The sequence below is a fragment of the Leuciscus leuciscus genome, assembly GCF_965113295.1.
Source record: "Leuciscus leuciscus genome assembly, chromosome: 5".
NCBI lineage: Eukaryota > Metazoa > Chordata > Actinopteri > Cypriniformes > Leuciscidae > Leuciscus > Leuciscus leuciscus.
This window is the reverse complement of record NC_138729.1, coordinates 52,802,532-52,825,253: the sequence shown is the minus strand read 5'-3', so window position 1 is coordinate 52,825,253 and position 22,722 is coordinate 52,802,532. Positions and strand designations below refer to the sequence as shown.

General features: G+C 42.6%; 1 protein-coding gene and 1 long non-coding RNA gene across 6 annotated transcripts in view; one reads left to right on the top strand and one right to left on the bottom strand.

Annotated features, from left to right (window-relative positions):
• Positions 1-22,722, bottom strand: part of cita (citron rho-interacting serine/threonine kinase a) — a 139,165-nt gene that overhangs the window by 14,228 nt on the left and 102,215 nt on the right. The window contains exons 30-42 of one of the 5 annotated variants that reach the window (XM_082171200.1): positions 22,259-22,366; positions 21,702-21,894; positions 19,928-20,095; positions 17,763-17,786; positions 15,209-15,346; positions 11,381-11,561; positions 9,215-9,306; positions 9,029-9,133; positions 7,178-7,347; positions 4,579-4,620; positions 4,192-4,272; positions 2,850-2,985; positions 2,258-2,397 (exon numbers count right to left, since the gene is read on the bottom strand). In XM_082171200.1, the coding sequence (XP_082027326.1) occupies positions 2,258-2,397; positions 2,850-2,985; positions 4,192-4,272; positions 4,579-4,620; positions 7,178-7,347; positions 9,029-9,133; positions 9,215-9,306; positions 11,381-11,561; positions 15,209-15,346; positions 17,763-17,786; positions 19,928-20,095; positions 21,702-21,894; positions 22,259-22,366 (1,578 nt within the window). Of the gene's footprint in view, positions 1-2,257; positions 2,398-2,849; positions 2,986-4,191; positions 4,273-4,578; positions 4,621-7,177; positions 7,348-9,028; positions 9,307-11,380; positions 11,562-15,208; positions 15,347-17,762; positions 17,787-19,927; positions 20,096-21,701; positions 21,895-22,258; positions 22,367-22,722 lie in introns of all 5 variants that reach the window. The other 4 variants (XM_082171199.1, XM_082171202.1, XM_082171201.1 and 1 more) reach the window with 4 other exon arrangements.
• The window catches only part of LOC309499861, a 128,990-nt gene that overhangs the window by 55,991 nt on the left and 50,277 nt on the right, over positions 1-22,722 (top strand). The window lies entirely within an intron of this gene.

Sequence of the window (22,722 nt, the reverse complement as noted above, 5' to 3'; positions counted from 1 at the left end):
CATACCCGCCCTGACCATCTCTCTACACAGCCATCAACACCTCCAGCCATCCCCCTCCCCTCCCCCCCTGCACTTCAGATCAGTGAGGATAATGTGCGTCAGATCTTCAGGAAACAGAAGAGAAGGAAAGCACCAGGCCCAGACGGTGTTTCACCAGCCTGTCTGAAAACCTGCGCTGACCAGCTGGCCTCTATCTTCTCACTGATCTTCAACAGATCACTGGAGCAGTGCAAAGTCCCTTTCTGCTTTAAACGCTCCACCATCATCCCAATCCCGAAGAAACCAAAGATCACAGGACTCAATGACTACAGACCTGTTGCCTTAACATCTGCGGCCATGAAGTCATTCGAAAGACTGGTGTTAGCATATCTGAAGGACATCACTGGACCCTTGCTGGACCCCCTGCAGTTTGCCTACAGAGCAAACCGGTCTGTGGATGATGTGGTCAATATGGGACTGCATTACACCCTACAACATCTGGACAAACCAGGGACCTATGCAAGGATTCTGTTCGTGGACTTTAGTTCTGCCTTCAACACCATCGTCCCATCACTGCTCCAGACCAAACTGACCCAGCTCTCTGTCCCTAGCTCCGTCTGTCAATGGATCACCAGCTTTCTGACAGACAGACAACAGCTAGTCAGAATGGGCAAAATCACGTCCGACAGCCGCACCATCAGCACCGGTGCTCCACAGGGATGTGTTCTCTCACCACTGCTCTTCTCCCTGTACACAAATGACTGCACCTCTAAAGACACCTCTGTCAAGCTCCTGAAGTTTGCGGACGACACTACTGTTATCGGACTCATCCGGAACGGTGACGAGTCTGCGTACAGACAGGAGGTGGAGCAGCTGGCTCTTTGGTGCAGTTATAACAACCTGGAGCTGAACACGCTCAAAACAGTGGAGATGATCGTGGACTTCAGGAGAAACCCCCCTGCACTCCCTTCACTCACCATCATGGACAGCACTGTGACTGCAGTAGAGTCATTCAGGTTCCTGGGCACCACCATCTCTCAGGATCTGAAGTGGGACACTCACTTATGGCGCTTTTCCACTACACAGTACCAGCTCGCCTCGGCTCGCCTCGACTCGGCTCGGCTCTGTTTGGTTTTCCACTGTGTAAAAGTTGTACCTGTACCTGCTTCCAGGTACTTTTTTTCGTACCGCATCCGGCGAGGTTCTAAGCGAGCTGAGGCGATACTAAAATGTGACGTGAAAACAAGGCAGACTGCTGATTGGTCAGAGAGAATCGTCACTATTCACTGCGTCATCATTGCACGCGCCAGACGGAGTATCCTGAATAAAAAACAGCAAAAACAAAAACATCCAAAAACAGCATACACTCGATTTCCTCCATTGTCCTGTGTGTGTGGGTAGCGGGTGTGTCTCGCGCGTCTCGCGTAAAAGATTAAGTCACGGCAGTTTCCTGCGGCGTCGCTATGACGACCAGGTACTATTGTGGAGGTACTATCTGCAATGGAAAACGGAGCGAAAAGCGAGCCGAGCCGAGGCGAGACGAGGCGAGTCGAGTCGGTACTGGTAATGGAAAAGCGCCAATAGACTCTATTGTGAAGAAAGCCCAACAGAGACTGTACTTCCTGCGTCAGCTGAGGAAATTCAACCTGCCACAGGAGCTGCTCGTACAGTTCTACTCAGCTGTCATCCAGTCCATCCTCTGCACTTCCATCACCGTCTGGTTCGGCTCTGATACCAAAACCGACCTCCGTAGACTACAGCGGATAGTTCGGACTGCTGAGCGAATCACTGGCACTACCCTTCCCACACTCAAAGTACTGCACTCATCCAGAGTGAGTAAAAGGGCTCGCAAAATCACTCTGGACCCGTCACACCCAGCACACTTTCTGTTTGAACTGTTACCGTCTGGTCGACGCTACAGAGCACCGAGCACAAAAACAACCAGACACAGGAAAAGTTTCTTTCCCCAGGCCATCTACCTCATGAACACTTAAATGTTCCCCTACTGTGGAACAAACATGTGCAATACTTCCCTCAGACATTTCATTATAGCACCTTATAACTTTATATATATTTATAATCTTTTTATAATTTTTTTTCTATTATTTTATTTTATTTTATTTATTTTATTTTTATTTATTTATACCTGTTACTTGTCACTTGTCTTGTCACTTTGTATTGTGTGTGTACTGGAAGCTACTGTCACCAAGACAAATTCCTCGTATGCGCAAGCATACTTGGCAATAAAGCTCTTTCTGATTCTGAGTGAATGCTTCACCTTTCCAGAAGCGAAGAGATGGCAGCCCTTCACCGCCTCGAAGATGTAGGGACTGAGATCGGGCTGAGCCGGCAGATGAGACTGAGCCAGAGACTGTTTAACCCGTTTAATGTCCACCAGACACAGGGCGCGCTCCTCACCTGACACACACACTTCATATTCAGTCATATTATCAATAATACTGGATGAGAACAAAACATGGAATGAATTGGGCAGAATAACAACACTATTGTCTTCCGCAGAGCTGATTATACGGGACGTCTACAGTTAAATGAAGACTTTTAAGACCTTTTTAATGCCACCGCTGTCATAAATACTAGATTTTATTATGAAATACAATTAATTTTTCATAAGAGCAGACAATATCCCAATATTTTACAGCTGAAACTAAAGTCATGTGATCGTTGATGAACTTTGCAACATTAACACTGTCATGTTCTTGTTCATTACTGTGAAGCTGCTTTGAGACAGTGTGTTGTATGAAGCTGACCTGACTGGTCTGATGTATTCTGCAATATATTGACAATATATAATTAGACTACCATCTAATTATTCTGCCATATACCGCACACAGATGTGAACCCGCACTGACCGGTGATCATGAGCAGTTTGTCGAGCTCCTTCAGGATCTGTATCTGGAACACAGAGTCGAGTCCCGGGATGTGTGTAAGCGAGTTCTTGATGACGTTCAGGGCGTACAAACCCTCCTCTGAGCCCACCAGCACGATCTGAAACACACACACACACACACACACACACACACACACACACACACACACACACACACACACACACACACACACACACACACACACACACACACACACACACACACACACACACACACACACACACACACACACACACACACACACAGGGTCAGATCGTGTTGTAACTGGTTGTCTGTGAACACACGTCACATCTCATGGCTTTTACACGAGTTTAACACACAAATGTCATTTCTTGGCCAATGAATTTCCCTGTTTCTTATAAGTATCATTCATTTCATCACCGACACATTATTAGATTTTTATCCATTTACTTTTTTTATTTAACAATATTGAAATATATATATATATATACACACACACACACACACACACACACACACACACACACACACACACACAGTGCTGGGTAAATTATTTACTAATTATAGTCCATTACTGCATGCAAATTACAGGATGAAAATTGTAGTTAGTAACAAATCTATTCCATTACAGATTTAAGGTAATATATTCTGACTACTTTTTGATTACTTTTGACCGAACGTCTTCACCACATTGATTTTAATAGGATAATCTTGTACCATATTGATGCAAAAAATTATGTTAAAAAATTTGAAGTACATTAAACATTAAATTATATCAGGTTTTTGGTGAAGGAACTGCAGGAAGTTTGTAAGTTGATGAAAAGGTAACAATAAATAAATAAATAAATAATAGTAATAATAACTCAAAGAAATAATTAATTAAAACATAAATATGTAAAATTAAAACAAATAGTTTTGTATTTATTTGTTTAAAAAAAATTTGTTTCATTTTTTGGAAATGCAACACAAAAAAGATGAAACATTTTATTTGTTTATGCTGTGTGGCCTTCTCAATTTTCTTTGTTATTATATCCTATTATACAATTATATAAATAAATAAGAATTAGGAAGAATCAGTGAATAAAGAATAATTTACTGCAATTTTGCATATATATATATATCATTTCACTGTTTTTAACGATTGGCTTATATTTTTGGCCATTAAATGTCTGTTTTGTTTATTTACTGAATTAAATGATGTGTAGGTAATGGGTTTATTTTTATTATCTCTGATTTAATTTAGCTTTTACTCTAAACTTCTGTGTTCAGTCTCAGGCATCACAACACTATGATAACACAGGTGTACGATCCCTCATGAACACACTGATCATCAGTGCAGTACCTGGTCGGTCAGGGGTAAAGTGCAGTTAATATCCAGCCGATCGTCTCCCTCCAGCTTCAGCAGAGAGTTTCCCAGCAGCTTCTGCATAACACAGAGACAGAGACGGAAGATTAACACACAACAGTCACACGCTTCACTGAGTAGAGGAGCTGAGAACGCTGGAGCCGAGCGTGTGTGTGTTCGAGACAGACGAGGACGTTCAGGGTCTGCCAGTGTTTCCCACAGAAGTGTGTTTTACACGAGTGCGAGGAAACACTGGTGTGTGTGGAGGATGAGCAGTGACATTCATACAGTTTCCTGAAGCGCAGAGATGAGCAACGAGACCTGATGATGCAAGCAACACGAGCACCAGACAGAGGAGCATGCTGGGTAACAGCATCTGATTACCTGAACCAGCGGCGAGAGAGTCTTCTGACGTTTAACACCGGCCTACAGCGTTCAGAACACAATCACACTCACAGCGTTAGACACAAGAAATCAATACAATGATAATTAATATCTGTGAATGTTAGATTTGATCGATCTTTTCTTGGTACTTCAGTTCATGTGTTTCTGTATTCACTGTCAATACTGACACAGAGCTAATGAACGCTTAAAAGCTGACACAATAATCTTTAGGACCGTACCCAGTGTTGTTCTCGCTAACTAAAACTATTATAAAACAATTGTTAACTGAAATAAAGCTAAGAAATTTTTTTTTTTGTACAATTATTAGATAAAAAACTTACACTTAAAACTTTAATGTTGCTTTGACAACCAGTTAAAATAAAATGAAGTTGAAGTACTAAAATAACCTTTTAAAGACAGTACTATATATAAAATATATAGAAACTAATAAAAATGATAAAAACCAAACAGTTGATGGACCCCATTGACTTCCATAGTAGGAAAAAAAAATACTATAGAAGTCATTGGGGTCCATCAACTGTTTGATTACAGACATTTTTCAAAATATCTTTTGTGTTCAGCAGAAAAAAGAAATTCATACAGGTTTGAAACAACTTGAGGGTGAGTAAATGATGACAGAATTTTCATTTTTGGGTGAACTATCCCTTTAAAGGAGTAGTTCAAAAGCTCAAAAAGTGCATCTATCCATCATTAAAGTGCATCTGTCCATCATAAAAGTGCATCTGTCATCATAAAAGTGCATCTGTCCATCATAAAAGTGCATCAATCCATCATAAAACTGCATCTATCCATCATAAAAGTGCATCTGTCCATCATAAAAGTGCATCTATCCATCATAAAAGTGCATCAATCCATCATAAAAGTGCATCTGTCATCATAAAAGTGCATCTGTCCATCATAAAACTGCATCTATCCATCATAAAAGTGCATCTGTCCATCATAAAAGTGCATCTATCCATCATAAAAGTGCATCAATCCATCATAAAAGTGCATCTGTCATCATAAAAGTGCATCTGTCATCATAAAAGTGCATCAATCCATCATAAAAGTGCATCAATCCATCATAAAAGTGCATCTGTCATCATAAAAGTGCATCTGTCCATCATAAAACTGCATCTATCCATCATAAAAGTGCATCTGTCATCATAAAAGTGCATCAATCCATCATAAAAGTGCATCAATCCATCATAAAACTGCATCTAACCATCATAAAAGTGCATCTATCCATCATAAAAGTGCATCTATCCATCATAAAAGTGCATCAATCCATCATAAAAGTGCATCTATCCATCATAAAAGTGCATCAATCCATCATAAAAGTGCATCTATCCATCATAAAAGTGCATCTATCCATCATAAAAGTGCATCAATCCATCATAAAAGTGCATCTGTCATCATAAAAGTGCATCAATCCATCATAAAACTGCATCTATCCATCATAAAAGTGCATCTGTCCATCATAAAAGTGCATCTATCCATCATAAAAGTGCATCAATCCATCATAAAAGTGCATCTGTCCATCATAAAAGTGCATCAATCCATCATAAAACTGCATCTATCCATCATAAAAGTGCATCAATCCATCATAAAAGTGCATCTGTCATCATAAAAGTGCATCAATCCATCATAAAAGTGCATCTGTCCATCATAAAAGTGCATCAATCCATCATAAAACTGCATCTGTCCATCATAAAAGTGCATCTATCCATCATAAAAGTGCATCAATCCATCATAAAAGTGCATCTGTCATCATAAAAGTGCATCAATCCATCATAAAAGTGCATCTGTCCATCATAAAAGTGCATCAATCCATCATAAAACTGCATCTGTCCATCATAAAAGTGCATCTATCCATCATAAAAGTGCATCAATCCATCATAAAAGTGCATCTGTCATCATAAAAGTGCATCAATCCATCATAAAACTGCATCTGTCCATCATAAAAGTGCATCAATCCATCATAAAAGTGCATCTGTCCATCATAAAAGTGCATCAATCCATCATAAAAGTGCATCTGTCCATCATAAAAGTGCATCTGTCCATCATAAAAGTTTTAATAAAGGCATTCTGAAGCGAATCGTTTGTGTAAGAAAAATATCCATATTTAAAACTTTATACAGTAAAATAACGAGCTTCCGGCCAAACGAACATACGGATTCGACTTAAGTCTGAGCGCAACTTATGCGAGGAATGCGACACTGCTGATATTTACACTACGCCATGACGCGCTACACTACTACTGACGTCACGAGTTGTGCTTTAGCCGTAAGTAGACTATGTTCGTTTGGCCGGAAGCTAGATTTTTACTTTGTAACGTGTTAAATGTGGATATTTTTCTTACACAAACTCATCGCTTCGCTTCAGAAGGCCTTTATTAACCCCAGGAGCCGTGTGGAGTTCTTGGAAGAGCAGGACATTTATTAATATAACTCTGACTGTGTTCGTCTGAAAGAAGAAAGTTATACACAGCTAGCATGACTTGAGGGAGAGTAAACCATGAGCTAATGTTCATTTTAAAGTGAACTCCTCCTTTAATCAAACACAGGAGTCATGATCGTTCAGAAGGACTGAAACTCACCGAGTCCGCTTCGGTTTTCTCTCGGGATCCTCGGCTCCCGGCGACCACTGACTCCAGAACTGCAACCCAGCGCTGTTTATCTGGGAAACTGGGAGCCATGAAGTACAGAGACTGACCCGGCCAACATGTGGTGTGAGGATGAGACTCCAGCTTCAGCACGTATGGGATATCTGACACACACACACACACACACACACACACACACACACAGATATTTATTTATTTAACATATTTATGAAAATCAACAGTATTTCAATTAAAAAAATAATTATGATTACAATAAATTCAATACATTGTTTACAATAATTTAACTATCTGACACACACACACACTTATTTATTTATGATTTAACACCACATCAGCAGCAATGGCTATATTCATGACAATCAACAGTATTTCAATTTAAAAAATAATTATGATTACAATCAGTTCAGGAATTCATCAGAGTCACCGTACCGTCCTGTTTAACCGCCAGGTATTTAGAAAAGCCCACGCTATCTTAATGGTTCGTTCCCATCCCCTCTATCTGAGTTTGAGTGTTTACCCTCAGGATCTCGGTTTAGATCTCCCTCTGTTAGGAGTAACGGTGCAAACATTCATTTATTCCTACTTCTAATTCTCTGGAAACTTCGGGCATGGGGGGGGGGGGTAATTAAATAAAAAATTAAGTCATTTTTAATGTATTGTAAATTGTCTTTTTTCTGTATGCTGGTCTTGCTGCAAAACCAATTGCCTTTCGGAACAGAAACAAAGAAACAAATAAAGAAAGAAAGAAATTCAATACATTGTTTACAATACTTTAAAAAAAAATCTTAAAAAACAATCAATATACAAAATCAGACATTTATACCAATAGTATTAACAGCAATAATAACATTTACATAGAATCTTTCAATTTAATATTTGTCAGAAATTCTACAATTATTCCAGGAAAAACCTTTTTAAAAATGTCCATTAATATATTTTCTGAATAAAAACGTTGTCTAATATCATTTATAAAAGGACATTCTATTAAAATATGTTTTACACACTCATGAAATTCTTACACAAATCACAAACCGGTTTCTCTTCCCTTTTCAATAAATATAAACGAGTGAGTCTTGAATGTCCAATTCAGCATCTCGAATACACAACCTGGTCATGTCTCTACAGAATAACAACAATTAACTCCTTGATTTAGTACTGGAATCACATCATATAATTTATTTTCGCATTTGTTCCATTTGCCATTTATTGTAAATGTACAGATTCAATATGGGTTTCACCCACACACACGTTTTCATAGACATTTCATAGACTTCCATTGATGTTATATCAGGTTAATGATATTTTCTATGGCCTAACCTGACCTCTGAACCGACCCATCACAGACACATACTACAGTTTCAGATAAAAATCTACATTACTCTACTGAAGGGAAAGAGACACCTACATCTTGGATGAGAAAATTAACAGCAAATTGTTTGGGGGGTGAACTATCCCTTTAATTTACACTGTCAAGATGATGTTGTGTTATTTTACGTTTGATTATTCAGTTTCTGTCCCTGAATTCTGTTAGACTTGCTTTATTCTGTTGTATTTATATAAGCTGTTGCTTGTAATTTGTTTATTTGTAACTTTATATCAGTTAGTGTACCCCAGATTTACCCAGTCAAGTCAAGTATATTTGCTGGGGTATCGAAATCAATCAAGAATTGTGAAATTTTACTGGTATCCAAAATTTTGGTGGCTTATTTATTAGAATACAATGTTACATGGTAAAAACTTTTTTGTTTTGTTTTTTGTGGACTCTTAGCGTTGAGCCCTGTGTTCAATGATTTCATTAATTCTTCAGTGTGTGTGTTTTCTGACCTGATTTGGCCGTGTTGATGAGTTCAGACGCTCCGACGGCTCCGTGAACCGTCACCTCACCGTCAGGCAAACACAACTCAAACTCCTCCAGCGGCTTCACTGAGTCTGAAACACACAAACACAGGGGTTCAGAACATACACACTCAACCAGACCCCGGAGAGTGATCTGACAGAGTGGACCTGTACCTTCTGACGGCTCGGACTCGTAGATCGATACTTTAGTCCCGTCCAACACAACGTACTTCCGCTCCCAGCCCTGCTGACCCCTCTTACCATTCCTACACACACACACACACACACTCAGTGACAGGACAACGAATACCATCTGCTGGAGTTATAAAAAGCTGGGTATGGATTTTTATGGTCCGGCCCTAATAGTATTTAATATAATTCACAGACCAAAAAAACAAAAAACAAAAACACAGATTTTTTTTTTTAAATCAGGTTTAAAAAAAAAAAAAAACTCTTCAGATAAAAGCATTGGTCCACACATGAGTAACACGTGAGTAAAACGTGAGTTACACTGTGGAACAGTAACACGTTAAAAACACTGAGTAACACTGGGTGACAGTGGGTAACACTGTGTAACACGTGAGTAACACTGGGTAACACATGGGTAACACGTGAGTAACACTGGGGTGTGAGTAACACTGGATAATGCGTGAGTAACATTGTGTAACGCGTGAGTAACACTGGGTAACACGTAAGTAACACTGGGTAACAAGTGAGTAACACTGGGTAACGAGTGAGTAACACTGGTTAACGAGTGGTAACAAGTGAGTAACACTGGGTAACGTGTGAGTAACACTGGGTAACGCGACACTGGGTAACGCGTGAGTGACACTGGGTAACACGTGAGTAACCCTGGGTAACACGTGAGTGACACCGGGTAACGCGTGAGTGACACCGGGTAACACGTGAGTGACACTGGGTAACACGTGAGTGACACTGGGTAACGAGTGAGTAACTAACACGTGAGTAACACCGGGTAACGCGTGAGTGACACTGGGTAACACGTGAGTGACACTGGGTAACACGTGAGTGACACTGGGTAACACGTGAGTGACACTGGGTAACACGTGAGTGACACTGGGTAACGCGTGAGTGACACTGGGTAACGAGTGAGTAACACTGGGTAACACGTGAGTGACACTGGGTAACGCGTGAGTGACACTGGGTAACGAGTGAGTAACCCTGGGTAACACGTGAGTAACACCGGGTAACACGTGAGTAACACTGGGTAACGAGTGAGTAACTAACACGTGAGTAACACCGGGTAACGCGTGAGTGACACCGGGTAACGCGTGAGTGACACTGGGTAACACGTGAGTGACACTGGGTAACACGTGAGTGACACTGGGTAACGAGTGAGTAACCCTGGGTAACACGTGAGTAACACCGGGTAACACGTGAGTAACACTGGGTAACGAGTGAGTAACACCGGGTAACACGTGAGTGACACTGGGTAACAAGTCAAGTCAAGTCAAGTATATTTGTATAGCGCTTTTCACAATACAGTATCAAAGCAGCTTCACAGTATTAAATTAAAATAATACAACAAGGTTTGTTTGATTTTATTGGAATTTATTGATTGATAAAATTAAATATCCCCAATATACCCAGTAACACATGAGTAACACTGGGTAACGTGTGAGTAACACTGGGTAACGTGTGAGTAACACTGGGTAACACGTGAGTAACACTGGGTAACACGTGAGTAACACTGGGTAACACGTGAGTAACACTGGGTAACACGTGGTAACACTGGGTAACACGTGAGTAACACTGGGTAACACGTGAGTAACACTGGGTAACACGTGAGTAACGCTGGGCAACACTGGGTGTGAGTGTCATTGTGTGTCTGGAGCTGCTGTTGGCAACTAACAACCAACTCTTGTTTGTAATTACTATTATGTACTGTACGGTAATGTTTTGTGCTTCCTTGTCATTCGTTCATCATCTGTGCTTTATTTTTCGTGAGGCATTATTCTGTTGCGCTTCTGCTCTGATAAACAGACGTCATCCTCTCTTGGATTGCGTGTGTAACGGAGGACAGCTAGTCAGAGTCGCGCTGACAACTGCTAGTGAATGTGGTGTTTAGCGTTATTGTTAGTGCACTCGACTCGTTTGCAGGGGGATCGGGGTTCGAGACCGACTCGGCTGTTAGGATTGGAGAGTGAGTTTTGGAGGCGGAGCAATGAAGAAGGGGTGTGTTTGTTTGGGTTGATTTCAAATATTAACGTTGGTCAACAGCATATTTCAAAAATTACTGATCCCACCTTTGAGGGCCATCATTTTCTGTAAATTTATTTATCAATTTTGAATACTTTTTAAGACTCTGAATGATCTGACCTGGGCTGCTTCATCCAGCCCTCCAGACGCACGTGACCCGACGCCTCTTTGACCTGCAGGGCGGGTGAGCTGGCTTTATCCCGACACAGAGCCTCAGAGAAGTGTGTGGCGAACTCCACCGGGAGCCCACAGGTCGCAGGCAGACACGGGGAACACTTCGGGTGGCAGAGAGTTCGACACTCTGACAGAGAGAAGGGGAAGAGAGACGAGGGATGGGAGCAGGTGAGCAAAGAACAACAAATCGTCTCCAAATACTGAATATTTAAGAATCATTAAAATGTACAAACTTGTCTTCTGAGGACAAATATTAGGAAGTGGAATGAAAAAGTACCAAGTCATCAGACATGTTTTTAAAAACTTGAACGTCTTTTAACTTGAGCACAGTTTTAGGTCAGCGACATTTGTCAAGCGCATGTTTACATAGAAAAATGATGGGAAAAACCCCCAAAGTGTGTTTAAAAAAAAAAAAAAATGATGGGAAAAACCCCCAAAGTGTGTTTAAAAAAAAAAAAAAAAAAAAAAAAAAAATGCTGTTCTTATGAACTTTCTATTCAAAGAATCCTTAAATAAAATTGATCACAGTTTCCACAAAAATTTGAACTGTTTTCAACACTGATAATTACCATCAGATTTTATGATAGTAAATTTAAGACCTTTTTAAGATCAAGTAACGGAAATGTAAGAAATAAATTGAAGGGAACTCAATACATCAATATGTTCTCTAAACGTTAATGTTTATGGAGAAACACTTCTGAGTTTGATAATACATCTTCCAACAGATATCTGTTACTTTTAAATGAATTTTACTAAAAAAAGAAGAAGCTTGAATCGTTTTTTCTCAAAGCCACTACAATATGGAAATATCTTTTACTGTACCTTCTGATCAAACTGCAAAAAAGATTCTAAAGATTCCTAAATCAAGATACTTTCACTTCAGATGTAAAATGACATGAAATATGAAATGTTGTTTTCCATGAAATTAAATCAAAATAAATTTTGTGACTAAAGCAAAAACAAATATCTACCAATGGGCTCAGAAAAATCAGCTTAATTTAGAAGTTTTGACAGATACAGTATTTGTTCCCTAATTTTATTACATTTTCCAAGACTTCATTTTACATTTGCATCTCAAGTAAATTTATCTTGATTTAAACTGATATTTGTATTGGAAAACAATACAAAAATACTGAGGAAGAATTCATTTTTTGCAATGCATGCAACATTTAATGCCAAGACTTTCAGCTCTTATATAAAGGGATACTTCAGGATTTAGCATTAAGCTTTGTATTAGTAGAAAACCTGTAGTGTTTTCGAATGACCGTGCTTTCCTCCCTCATGTCCCCCTGAGACGAGAGATTTATGTATTTTTTTGTCTGGATTTGTCTTATCTTTTATCGCCATTTTGCGTCATTGGAGGATTTTTTGGCCAGAGACTACAGCCAGTAGTAGGAGCTCGTTCCGCATGTCTTCAACCCGCCCATAGAGGGTGGGATCTCACTCACAGAATGTACACATAGTGTCAGCCATCTTTTTTTGAAAGCTAAGCTAGCAGGCTCTTGTTCTGTGGAGAAAGCTGAGTAGTAGGGGTTACCATCCTCTTTTTCCCGGACATGTCCAGCCGTCGAGATCGTCCAAAATGTCCGGGAATCGGCTTTTGCTTTCTGCGGTCGCCATTCATGGTTTACATGCACACCTTTTGTTTCAATCTAACTGAATTCATTCCGATTGGTGAATCTGAATGTAGTGTTTACATGAACGCTAAACAAGTGATCGGTTGATGTGCGTTTTAGCATTGCTAAGAAAATTCCCGCTCCCCCGTGAGAGATACGAGACCTGTGTGTCTCAGTAATCACGCCACCGGCCTCGCGCCATTCTCCCGCGCCCCTCAGCCTCGTCCTGCTCGCCGTTCTCCCGCGCCCCTCAGCCTCGTCCTGCTCGCCGTTCTCCCGCGCCCCTCAGCCTCGTCCTGCTCGCCGTTCTCCCGCGCCCCTCAGCCTTCTCCTGCTCGTTCTCCCGCGCCCCTCAGTCTCGTCCTGCTCGCCGTTCTCCCGCGCCCCTCAGCCTCGTCCTGCTCGCCGTTCTCCCGCGGCCCTCAGCCTCGTCCTGCTCGCCGTTCTCCCGCGCCCCTCAGCCTCGTCCTGCTCGCCGTTCCCCCGCGCCCCTCAGCCTCGTCCTGCTCGCCGTTCTCCCGCGCCCCTCAGCCTCGTCCTGCTCGCCGTTCTCCCGCGCCCCTCAGCCTTCTCCTGCTCGTTCTCCCGCGCCCCTCAGCCTCGTCCTGCTCGCCGTTCTCCCGCGGCCCTCAGCCTCGTCCTGCTCGCCGTTCTCCCGCGTCCCTCAGCCTCGTCCTGCTCGCCGTTCCCCCGCGCCCCTCAGTCTCGTCCTGCTCGCCGTTCTCCCGCGCCCCTCAGCCTCGTCCTGCTCGCCGTTCCCCCGCGCCCCTCAGCCTCGTCCTGCTCGCCGTTCTCCCGCGCCCCTCAGCCTCGTCCTGCTCGCCGTTCTCCCGCGCCCCTCAGCCTCGTCCTGCTCACCGTTCTCCCGCGCCCCTCAGCCTCGTCCTGCTCGCCGTTCTCCCGCGTCCCTCAGCCTCGTCCTGCTCGCCGTTCCCCCGCGCCCCTCAGCCTCGTCCTGCTCGCCGTTCTCCCGCGCCCCTCAGCCTCGTCCTGCTCGCCGTTCTCCCGCGCCCCTCAGCCTCGTCCTGCTCGCCGTTCTCCCGCGCCCCTCAGCCTCGTCCTGCTCGCCGTTCTCCCGCGCCCCTCAGCCTTCTCCTGCTCGTTCTCCCGCGCCCCTCAGTCTCGTCCTGCTCGCCGTTCTCCCGCGCCCCTCAGCCTCGTCCTACTCGCCGTTCTCCCGCGCCCCTCAGCCTCGTCCTGCTCGCCGTTCTCCCGCGCCCCTCAGCCTCGTCCTGCTCGCCGTTCTCCCGCGCCCCTCAGCCTCGTCCTGCTCGCCGTTCTCCCGCGCCCCTCAGCCTTCTCCTGCTCGTTCTCCCGCGCCCCTCAGCCTCGTCCTACTCGCCGTTCTCCCGCGCCCCTCAGCCTCGTCCTACTCGCCGTTCTCCCGCGCCCCTCAGCCTTCTCCTGCTCGTTCTCCCGCGCCCCTCAGCCTCGTCCTACTCGCCGTTCTCCCGCGCCCCTCAGCCTCGTCCTGCTCGCCGTTCCCCCGCGCCCCTCAGCCTCGTCCTGCTCGCCGTTCTCCCGCGCCCCTCAGCCTCGTCCTACTCGCCGTTCTCCCGCGCCCCTCAGCCTTCTCCTGCTCGTTCTCCCGCGCCCCTCAGCCTCGTCCTACTCGCCATTCTCCCGCGCCCCTCAGCCTCGTCCTGCTCGCCACAGTAAACATGATGAATGGCGACTGTAGAACGCAAAAGCCGATTTTGGGCGATCTCGAAATCCCGGGCAGACTCGTCACGGAGACTCAAGATAAAACGGTGTCTTTTAAGTTTCGAGTCAACTAGTAGCCTAGCCTAGTTGTTTAACTGTGCGTGGCTTGGGAGTGGCCTCATAGGGCAGCGAAGCAAGTGTATTCTGGGAGTTGTTGTCTTTCATCCACATGAGCCAAAAATACATTTTCTGGCTTTTCTCAGTCTAGAAACCTCCAAATTCAAAGATAATTTCACATTTCTACTACATAAATGACCAATTTTAAATACACATTCATCTTTCCAGAGGTGAAGTATCCCTTTAAGACCATTTTAAGGCCTTCATTTGTGGAAGTGCAAATTTTTGCTTTTTAAGACCTTTTTAAGTTTGTTTTCAATGAGCGAGTGTGTGTGTGCATGTGTGTGTTTTCTATGTGTGTGTTTTCTGTGTGTGTGTGTGTGTGTCTTTTTCATACCCAGGCACGTAGCAGCTTGTCGGCCGAAGTGAACCGTATCCAGACAAACGGCACATTTCGCCGCTCTCATGTTGAGCCCCACCGTGAACCGATGAGGGATGTTGTGGTGCATCCGTTCCTTCACACGCCGACCGTACTCTACAGACACACACACACACACACAGTTAGTGTGGGTTAATAATGTCCTCTTGAGCATCTCTTGAGTGTTAATGATGTCAAAGTTCATCAGTCCAGCAGCAGAGCAACGGCCAGGACAAAACCATGAGCAAGTCCGTCTCTATCTGAGCAAAACATGCGAACAGAAGCATCATCGAGAGAGGAGGCGATCACATGCTTCAGCTCACGGGTAAAAGGAAGATGGGAAAGCAGAAATCTTGAGAGCAGAAGCAGAGTTGTTGATACGGTGTATAATGTCATTTTGCATCTCAAGTAAATGTATCTTGATTTAAGAACTTTTAGAGGTTTATACTTGAAAAAATACTAAAATATTGAGAGATAAAGTGTTGGACGTAGAGGTGTGCGATACTGACCAAAAAAAGATACCTCATACTTTCTGGATTTTATTTTACTTAATAAAGTCATTTTTTAGTGAATGCATCATCTTTTGTGTCAAATTCTTACATTTAATCAATAAATTCAATGATAAGACACAATAGGGCTGTTACCAATCAAATGAAATCAGTATCAACTAAATTCATGTTTGCGCTGCAGAGGAAACACAGAAGCTGCATCTGAAGTGTAGATGCTTTCACACACACTGTCTAATGCAGATCAGAGGAACATGAATGTGTTTAACCTGCAGTTACAACAAACTCAAATACCGACTTTATTCAACTCTTCATGTTCTTCTGTGTGTCTCTGAAGGGGGTCGCACACCGGACGCGCAGCTCAGCGGCGCGCCGCGCAGCGCCACGTCTTTTAAATTCGAACACACTATTCTCTATGAGAGTACACACACCGGCGGCGCCTTTCGGCGTCTGTCCGCGGCGGCTCAGGACCGTGTTCAAAATCCTGCCGCGCCACAGAGCGCCATTTACATAGTTTTATATTAAATTTACATGTATGTGTCTCAAATCGTAGTTAATATATATACGGACCTCACCCTGTGCTGCAATATACATTTAGTTTTATATTTATTTACAGAAATCAGAAAATTGCTGATGTTATCGGATTTTCAGGTGACAGTTGTCCTAGACGTGGCGCGGCGCTGAGCTGCGCGTCCGGTGTGCGGCCGCCTTGAGTGTGTCTCTTAAGGCTCAACCTTAAGGTTATCAAGCGACGAGAATACTTTCTGTGCGCTAAAAACAAACCAAAATAACAACTTTATTCAACTCTTCATGTTCTTCTGTTTGTGTCTCTGAGTGAATTCACGTAGTGTAACAGCGCAGCGCTTCTGGGTCGTACGTCAGAACGGAGGCTCACTATTGGCCGACGCTGGTCATGTGTGTGATGCTGGTCATGTGTGTGATGCTGGCCAATAGTGAGCCTCCGTTCTGACGTACGACCCAGAAGCGCTGCTGTTACACTACGTGAACTCACTCAGAGAAACACAGAAGAACATGAATAGTGGAATAAAGTCGTTATTTTTGTTTGTTTTTTGCACACAGAAAGTATTCTCGTGGCTTGATAACCTTAAGGTTGAGCCGCTGTAGTCACTGGACTATTGTAAACATTGTCTTTACTAACTTTCTGGACCGGCAAGTTTCAGTAACAGAGAAGCCTATGGAGGAGTGAGACAGCTCTCAGATTTAATCAGAAATATCTTCATTTGTGTTCTGAAGATGAACGAAAGTCTGACGGGGTTGAACAACATGAGGGAGAGTCATTACTGACAGAACTTTCATTTCTGGGTGAACTAACCCTTTAACTCAACCGACTCGCTCACTCAGCAGAGAAACACTGCCGTGTGTCGCTCAGAGACGCAACACTGTCCAAAGCCTCTGAGTGGAACTACTTTTGTTGGAGAAATAGAGCAAAAACAGGCAATATTGTGTCTAAAATATAATTAATGGTTTAAAATAAATATCACATTTGTAATCATGCTGATATTTGGAGAAAAAAACGGCACTCTTCATGTGATATTGATTAACTATAATAAATAATATAAATTTAAAAGACATACAGAGGAAATAAATGCATTTTAAAAGACTAAACGCACAAGCGCACTACTGAGGGACATCCTTGATGATGTCAGATCACACATAATTAAAACAACAATCATGATATTATCATAGATGATATATATTGCACAGCCCTAGTTGGACATTGTAAATGAAACTCACAGAATCTACAGCCGAGCTGAAAGCAAAACTCTAATTAGAATGAGATACTAATGACTAATTATTAAAAAAATATATATTTAGCTCAAACTGCAATCAAAACTCATGATGCTACAGTGTTGTGTGGGGGTTGCTAAGGTGTTGCTAAGCAGTTCCTAGGGATTCCCATCAGCGCACAACCCTGAACTAAACCCATCTGAGCTGATCTCAGATCGACAGCAGACGATGATGATGATGAGGGACAGAAACGGAGATAGAGAGAGAAAGACACTTACTTTCAAACGTCACCCTCCTCTTTTCTGAAAGAGCAGAAGAGAAACAGCTCTCAGACTCGACGGAGCAGACGCAGAGAGAACGCAAGAGCGCAGGACAGAACAGAAACATGAGGAGAGAAAGAACCAGCGACAGAGAGAGAGAGAGAGAACCACTGATCTCCAGACGACATGAGCTTCATTCATCTGTGATACTGACACAGACTCTCACACACACACACACACACACACACACACACACACACACACACACACACACACACACACACACACTACCAGTCTAAAGTTAGGGATCGGTAAGATTTTTTTAATGTTTTTAAAAGAAGTCTCTTCTGCTTAATAAGACTGCATTTATTTGATTAAAGGGTAACTAAACCCCTGGTCAGAGCCTGACTCCACCCACTGGCAATATTTGAAAAATGCTAGAAAAGTGGGCAGACCCCAGCGGAGATAGAGGGGAGGAACCGAGGGCGGGGCTGAGCGGGGGGGGCGTGCACCTGAGACCTGCTGTCAGACTCTAAAATGGAGAGTGACTCACAGGGTGGCGAGACGACGTAAAGTACATGCATCTGATGATTGTTATCGAGTTGATGTCAATAGCGCGCGCTCTCTGTAGGCATATTCATATTTTGCTGCTAAGTGAAAAAATCCAGCAAAATGCGCCGACGCGTTTGTCGGCCCCAGTGGATTAACTTTAGCCTAACCATAAATTGTGATTAAAATATATATGATCACTCACATCAAGACGCCGCTGCGGTGGTGGAGTCCATGCAGGAGGAGCAGCGTTTGGCACTGCATCGCTTTCCAGCGCGAGCTGTGTGGAGAAGCCCATGTCCACCTCTATTGCGTTGGAGAAGCAGTCCCGCGTAAAATGCAGGTTGCACACTTGAGCTCTAGGCGGGAACTCATGGTCTTCCAGGCCAAGTGCATGCAACCACTGGCGCCTAATTTCCAAGTCTGCTGGAAAGCTATGCAGTCCAGCAGTGCTGTTGCAACCAGCAACACTACACCTATGTACCCTCCTGCCCACTGTACTAAATACAGATAAATCTGCGCTAGCTCGTACCAAGGGAGGGCGTGGTGAGCTGGAACCTGCTTACGTCACACAGTACCGCAAACATCCAACAGCAAAATTCAACTGCAGTAGCCACAGTTCACCTGAAGAGGGCAGCACTCAGACGTCTTTACACCATATATTGTAGAATTAAAACACTTTATACCCAAATGTCAAAAAAGTTACTCAAATCAATGAACAGCTCTAATTAAGCCCCAGTCTTACAGATCATTAACTACAAAAAGTTGGTTTAGGGTTTAGTTACCCTTAAAAAATTTTTTTTTAAAAAAGAAGTAATATTGTTAAATATTATGACAAGTTTTCTATTTTAATATATTTAAAAATGTAATTTATTCCTGTGATCAAAGCTGAATTTTCAGCATCATTACTCCAGTCTTCAGTGTCACATGATCCTTCAGAAATCACTCTAATATGATGATTTGATGCTCAAGAAACATTTATGATTATTATCAGTGTTGGAAAACAGTTTTTTTTTTCAGGATTCTTTGATGAATAGAAAGTTCAAAACAACAGCATTTATTTGAAATAGAATCTTTTGTAACATTATAAATGTCTTTACTGTCACTTAAATTAATTTATCCTTGATGAATAAAAGTATTGATTGAATTTCTTTCCCTCAAAAAATAAAATAAAAATTATTACTGACCCCAAACTTTTGAACGGTAGCGTTTAATGTTGCAAAAGCTTCTATTTCAGCTGTTCTTTTGAACTTTCTATTCATCAAAGAATCCTGAAATAAAAATTGTACACAACGGTTTTCAACATTCATAATAATAATGAATGTTTCCTGAGCATCAAATCCTCATATTAGAATGATTTCTGAAGGATCATGTGACACTGAAGACTGGAGTAATGATGCTGAAAATTCAGCTTTGATCACAGGAATAAATTACACTTTACTAGATATTCACATGGAAAACAGATGATTTACATTATAATAATATCTCACAATATTACAGTATTTTTTTGTATTTTTAGTCAAATAAATGCAGCCTTGGTGAGCAGAAGAGACTTACCGACCCCAAACTTTTGACTGGTAGTGTACACAACACTTTAGTTTGTATGAAACACACAGGTGCATTAGTGTACTGACCCTCCGGCGTGGAGCTCTCCTTGCGACGGGCCGAGCTCGAGGGGTTCAAGAGGCTGCTGGGATTGGGCTGGCGCTCCGGAGACTTCACGATGGCCGACATGAGGATCTGCTGACGGGCTGAGGCCGGTGTGGACGGAGCCGCGTGCTCCTGAGCTTTAAAATGAGCCGCTGAGAGAGAGAGAGAAGATCCTCAACAACATCATCACATTCACATCATCTGCAGGAAACAGCAGGAATTATGTAAGACGGATATAATAGAGAGCATTAGTGCCCGCACACTTCTTCAAGTATTTTTCCCATTCATTTTCCTCATAGGGATTATTAAAAAAGTCGTTGTTAAAGGTGCAGTGTGTGATATTTAGGAGGATCTGATGACAGAAATGCAATATCATAAACATAACTATGTTCTCAGTGGTGTATAAAGACCTTACATAATGAAGCGTTATGTGTTTATTAGCTTAGAATGAGGCGTTTCTCTCTACACACACCGCGGGTCCGCTTACATCCACATGTTTCTACGGTGGCCCTGAACGGACAAACGCGTTTCGTCACTATGTCTTCGTGTAAAGAAGCTTCAGCTAAAGCCAGCGAATAAAAACACTGACACAATGATGAACAAGTTACAATAATATTCGCAATAACATCGTTTTACTGAATAATAAAGTAAACCTAATTTCTTCATTCATCATTGTAAAGAAACCTCATTGTTTAACTGGCTACTCTCTGCTGTCTCAGACGACGACATCACTTCCTGTCGGCCACCGTAACTTCTGTTGGATGCAATTCACAACCTCACCACTAGATGCTGCTAAAAATGACACACTGCACCTTTAAAGCGTTATAAGTAGGGTTGGGAATCAAAAATCTATTCCAATTCTGGAATCGAATACTTGAGGTCAGGAATCGGAGACTTGTTATAAAATTCAAATTTCGATTCCTCTTATCGATTCCATTGTGAGCATTTCAATATGACTTAACAATTCAAGCACGAAACGACTCATGCGCTGTGTTCTGTGGTGCGCACACATTCAAAACGCGCGTACAGAAAAGCAATTTTAATGTGATTTTAAACCATACAAGCGCTGTTTTCTGTGATGAGGGCGTGTGTAAATATATTAGGCAACTCTTAAAGTGACAGCAGCCTAATATTCCTGCTGAAAAGACAGAAAATTCACTCGTTCTTGACTGAATAACATTTGTAACTATATTTGTAATGTATATTTTAGTCATAAAGTGCAGTGTTATTTTACATTTGATTACAGTTTCTGTACCTGAACACCTGAAAATCTTAAAACACTGTTTATTTCAATCGTGTATTTGTCGTGATTGCTAATTGTTTATTTGTTCTTTTTTAATTACTGAGTGTTTACTTGTCTTTACTAATGCTGGAAATGTATATTAGTAATGCTAGTTGTTTTTCTATGGTATTTTTAAAAGTTGCTTGTGTAAGTGTTCTTTAGCCTGTTGATTTGTGATCATGATATTCAGCCACAATTCAATGTTTTGCAATAAGACTAAATGTGAATGTAAAAGTTTAGTTTTAGTGCTTTAGTGAGGGAAAGAACTACGATCCCATGAACAATTGCGAACAGCAAAATAAAGTTAAAAATTACGGAGAAACATAAAATGCATTATTTTTCCAGGACACGTGGGAACCCTGATTAATAAATGTGATTATAATTTGAGCAAAATAATCAGTTTAACAATTATAATGCAGCTCTAGATACTCTAAGACCAATACAGGAGTAACTGATACTGATCCTGAAAGCCTCACCCTCTTCCCGTAAGGATCGCAGCTCGATCCTCATCTTCTGCAGCGCCTCCTCGAGCTCCGAGCATCGAGATCTCTCTTTCTCCAGCGCGGACTTCATGTCGCTGTACTGGAGAGGCAAGGCAGGCTGAGACGATAGTGCTGTGGCTCCGTTAGCCGTGACACCGACCTCCTCACGCCGGCGCCCGAATATACCCTAATACACACACAGAGCACACGATACAGCTGACAATCATCTTCACGTTATCACCCATAACCAATATTATTCATTTATATTGTTCGATTATCTATTATTAGACTCTGATTGGCTGACAAGTTCACAACCCAACGAAATCAAGCCACAACCCAATGACTTCAAGTCACAACACAAAGAATGAAATCAAGTGTGTTGTGGCTTGATTTTGTTGTGTTGTGGCTTGATTTTGTTGTGTTGTTGCTTGATTTCATGGTGTTGTGGCCTGATTTTGTTGTGGCCTTTTTTTTTGTGTTGTACCCTGATTTCGTTGTGTTGTGGTTTGGCTTGGCTTCACTTTTCAGGACTTCATATTTTCAGGACATACCTTCTTCTTCTTGGTGGGCTGGTCCATCTTGGCCTGCAGGAAGTCGATGAGTTTGGTCTGCTGTGAGATGGTTCCCTCCATTTTCACTTTCTCGTGAGAGTAAACGGCCTGAGGAGAGACGAGAAGGAAGAGCTGTTAGCTGGTACTCGAGGTCGGTTCTCTCAGTCTTGAGCATGAGTGTGTGTGTGCGTGTGGACACCTGGATGTTCTCCAGCTGGTACTCGAGGTCGGTTCTCTCAGTCTTGAGCATGAGTGTGTGTGTGTGTGTGTATGTGGACACCTGGATGTTCTCCAGCTGGCACTCGAGGTCGGTTCTCTCAGTCTTGAGCATGAGTGTGTGAGTGTGTGTGTGTGTGCGCGTGTGGACACCTGGATGTTCTCCAGCTGGTACTCGAGGTCGGTTCTCTCAGTCTTGAGCATAAGTGTGTGTGTGTGTGTGTGTGTGTGTGCGTGTGGACACCTGG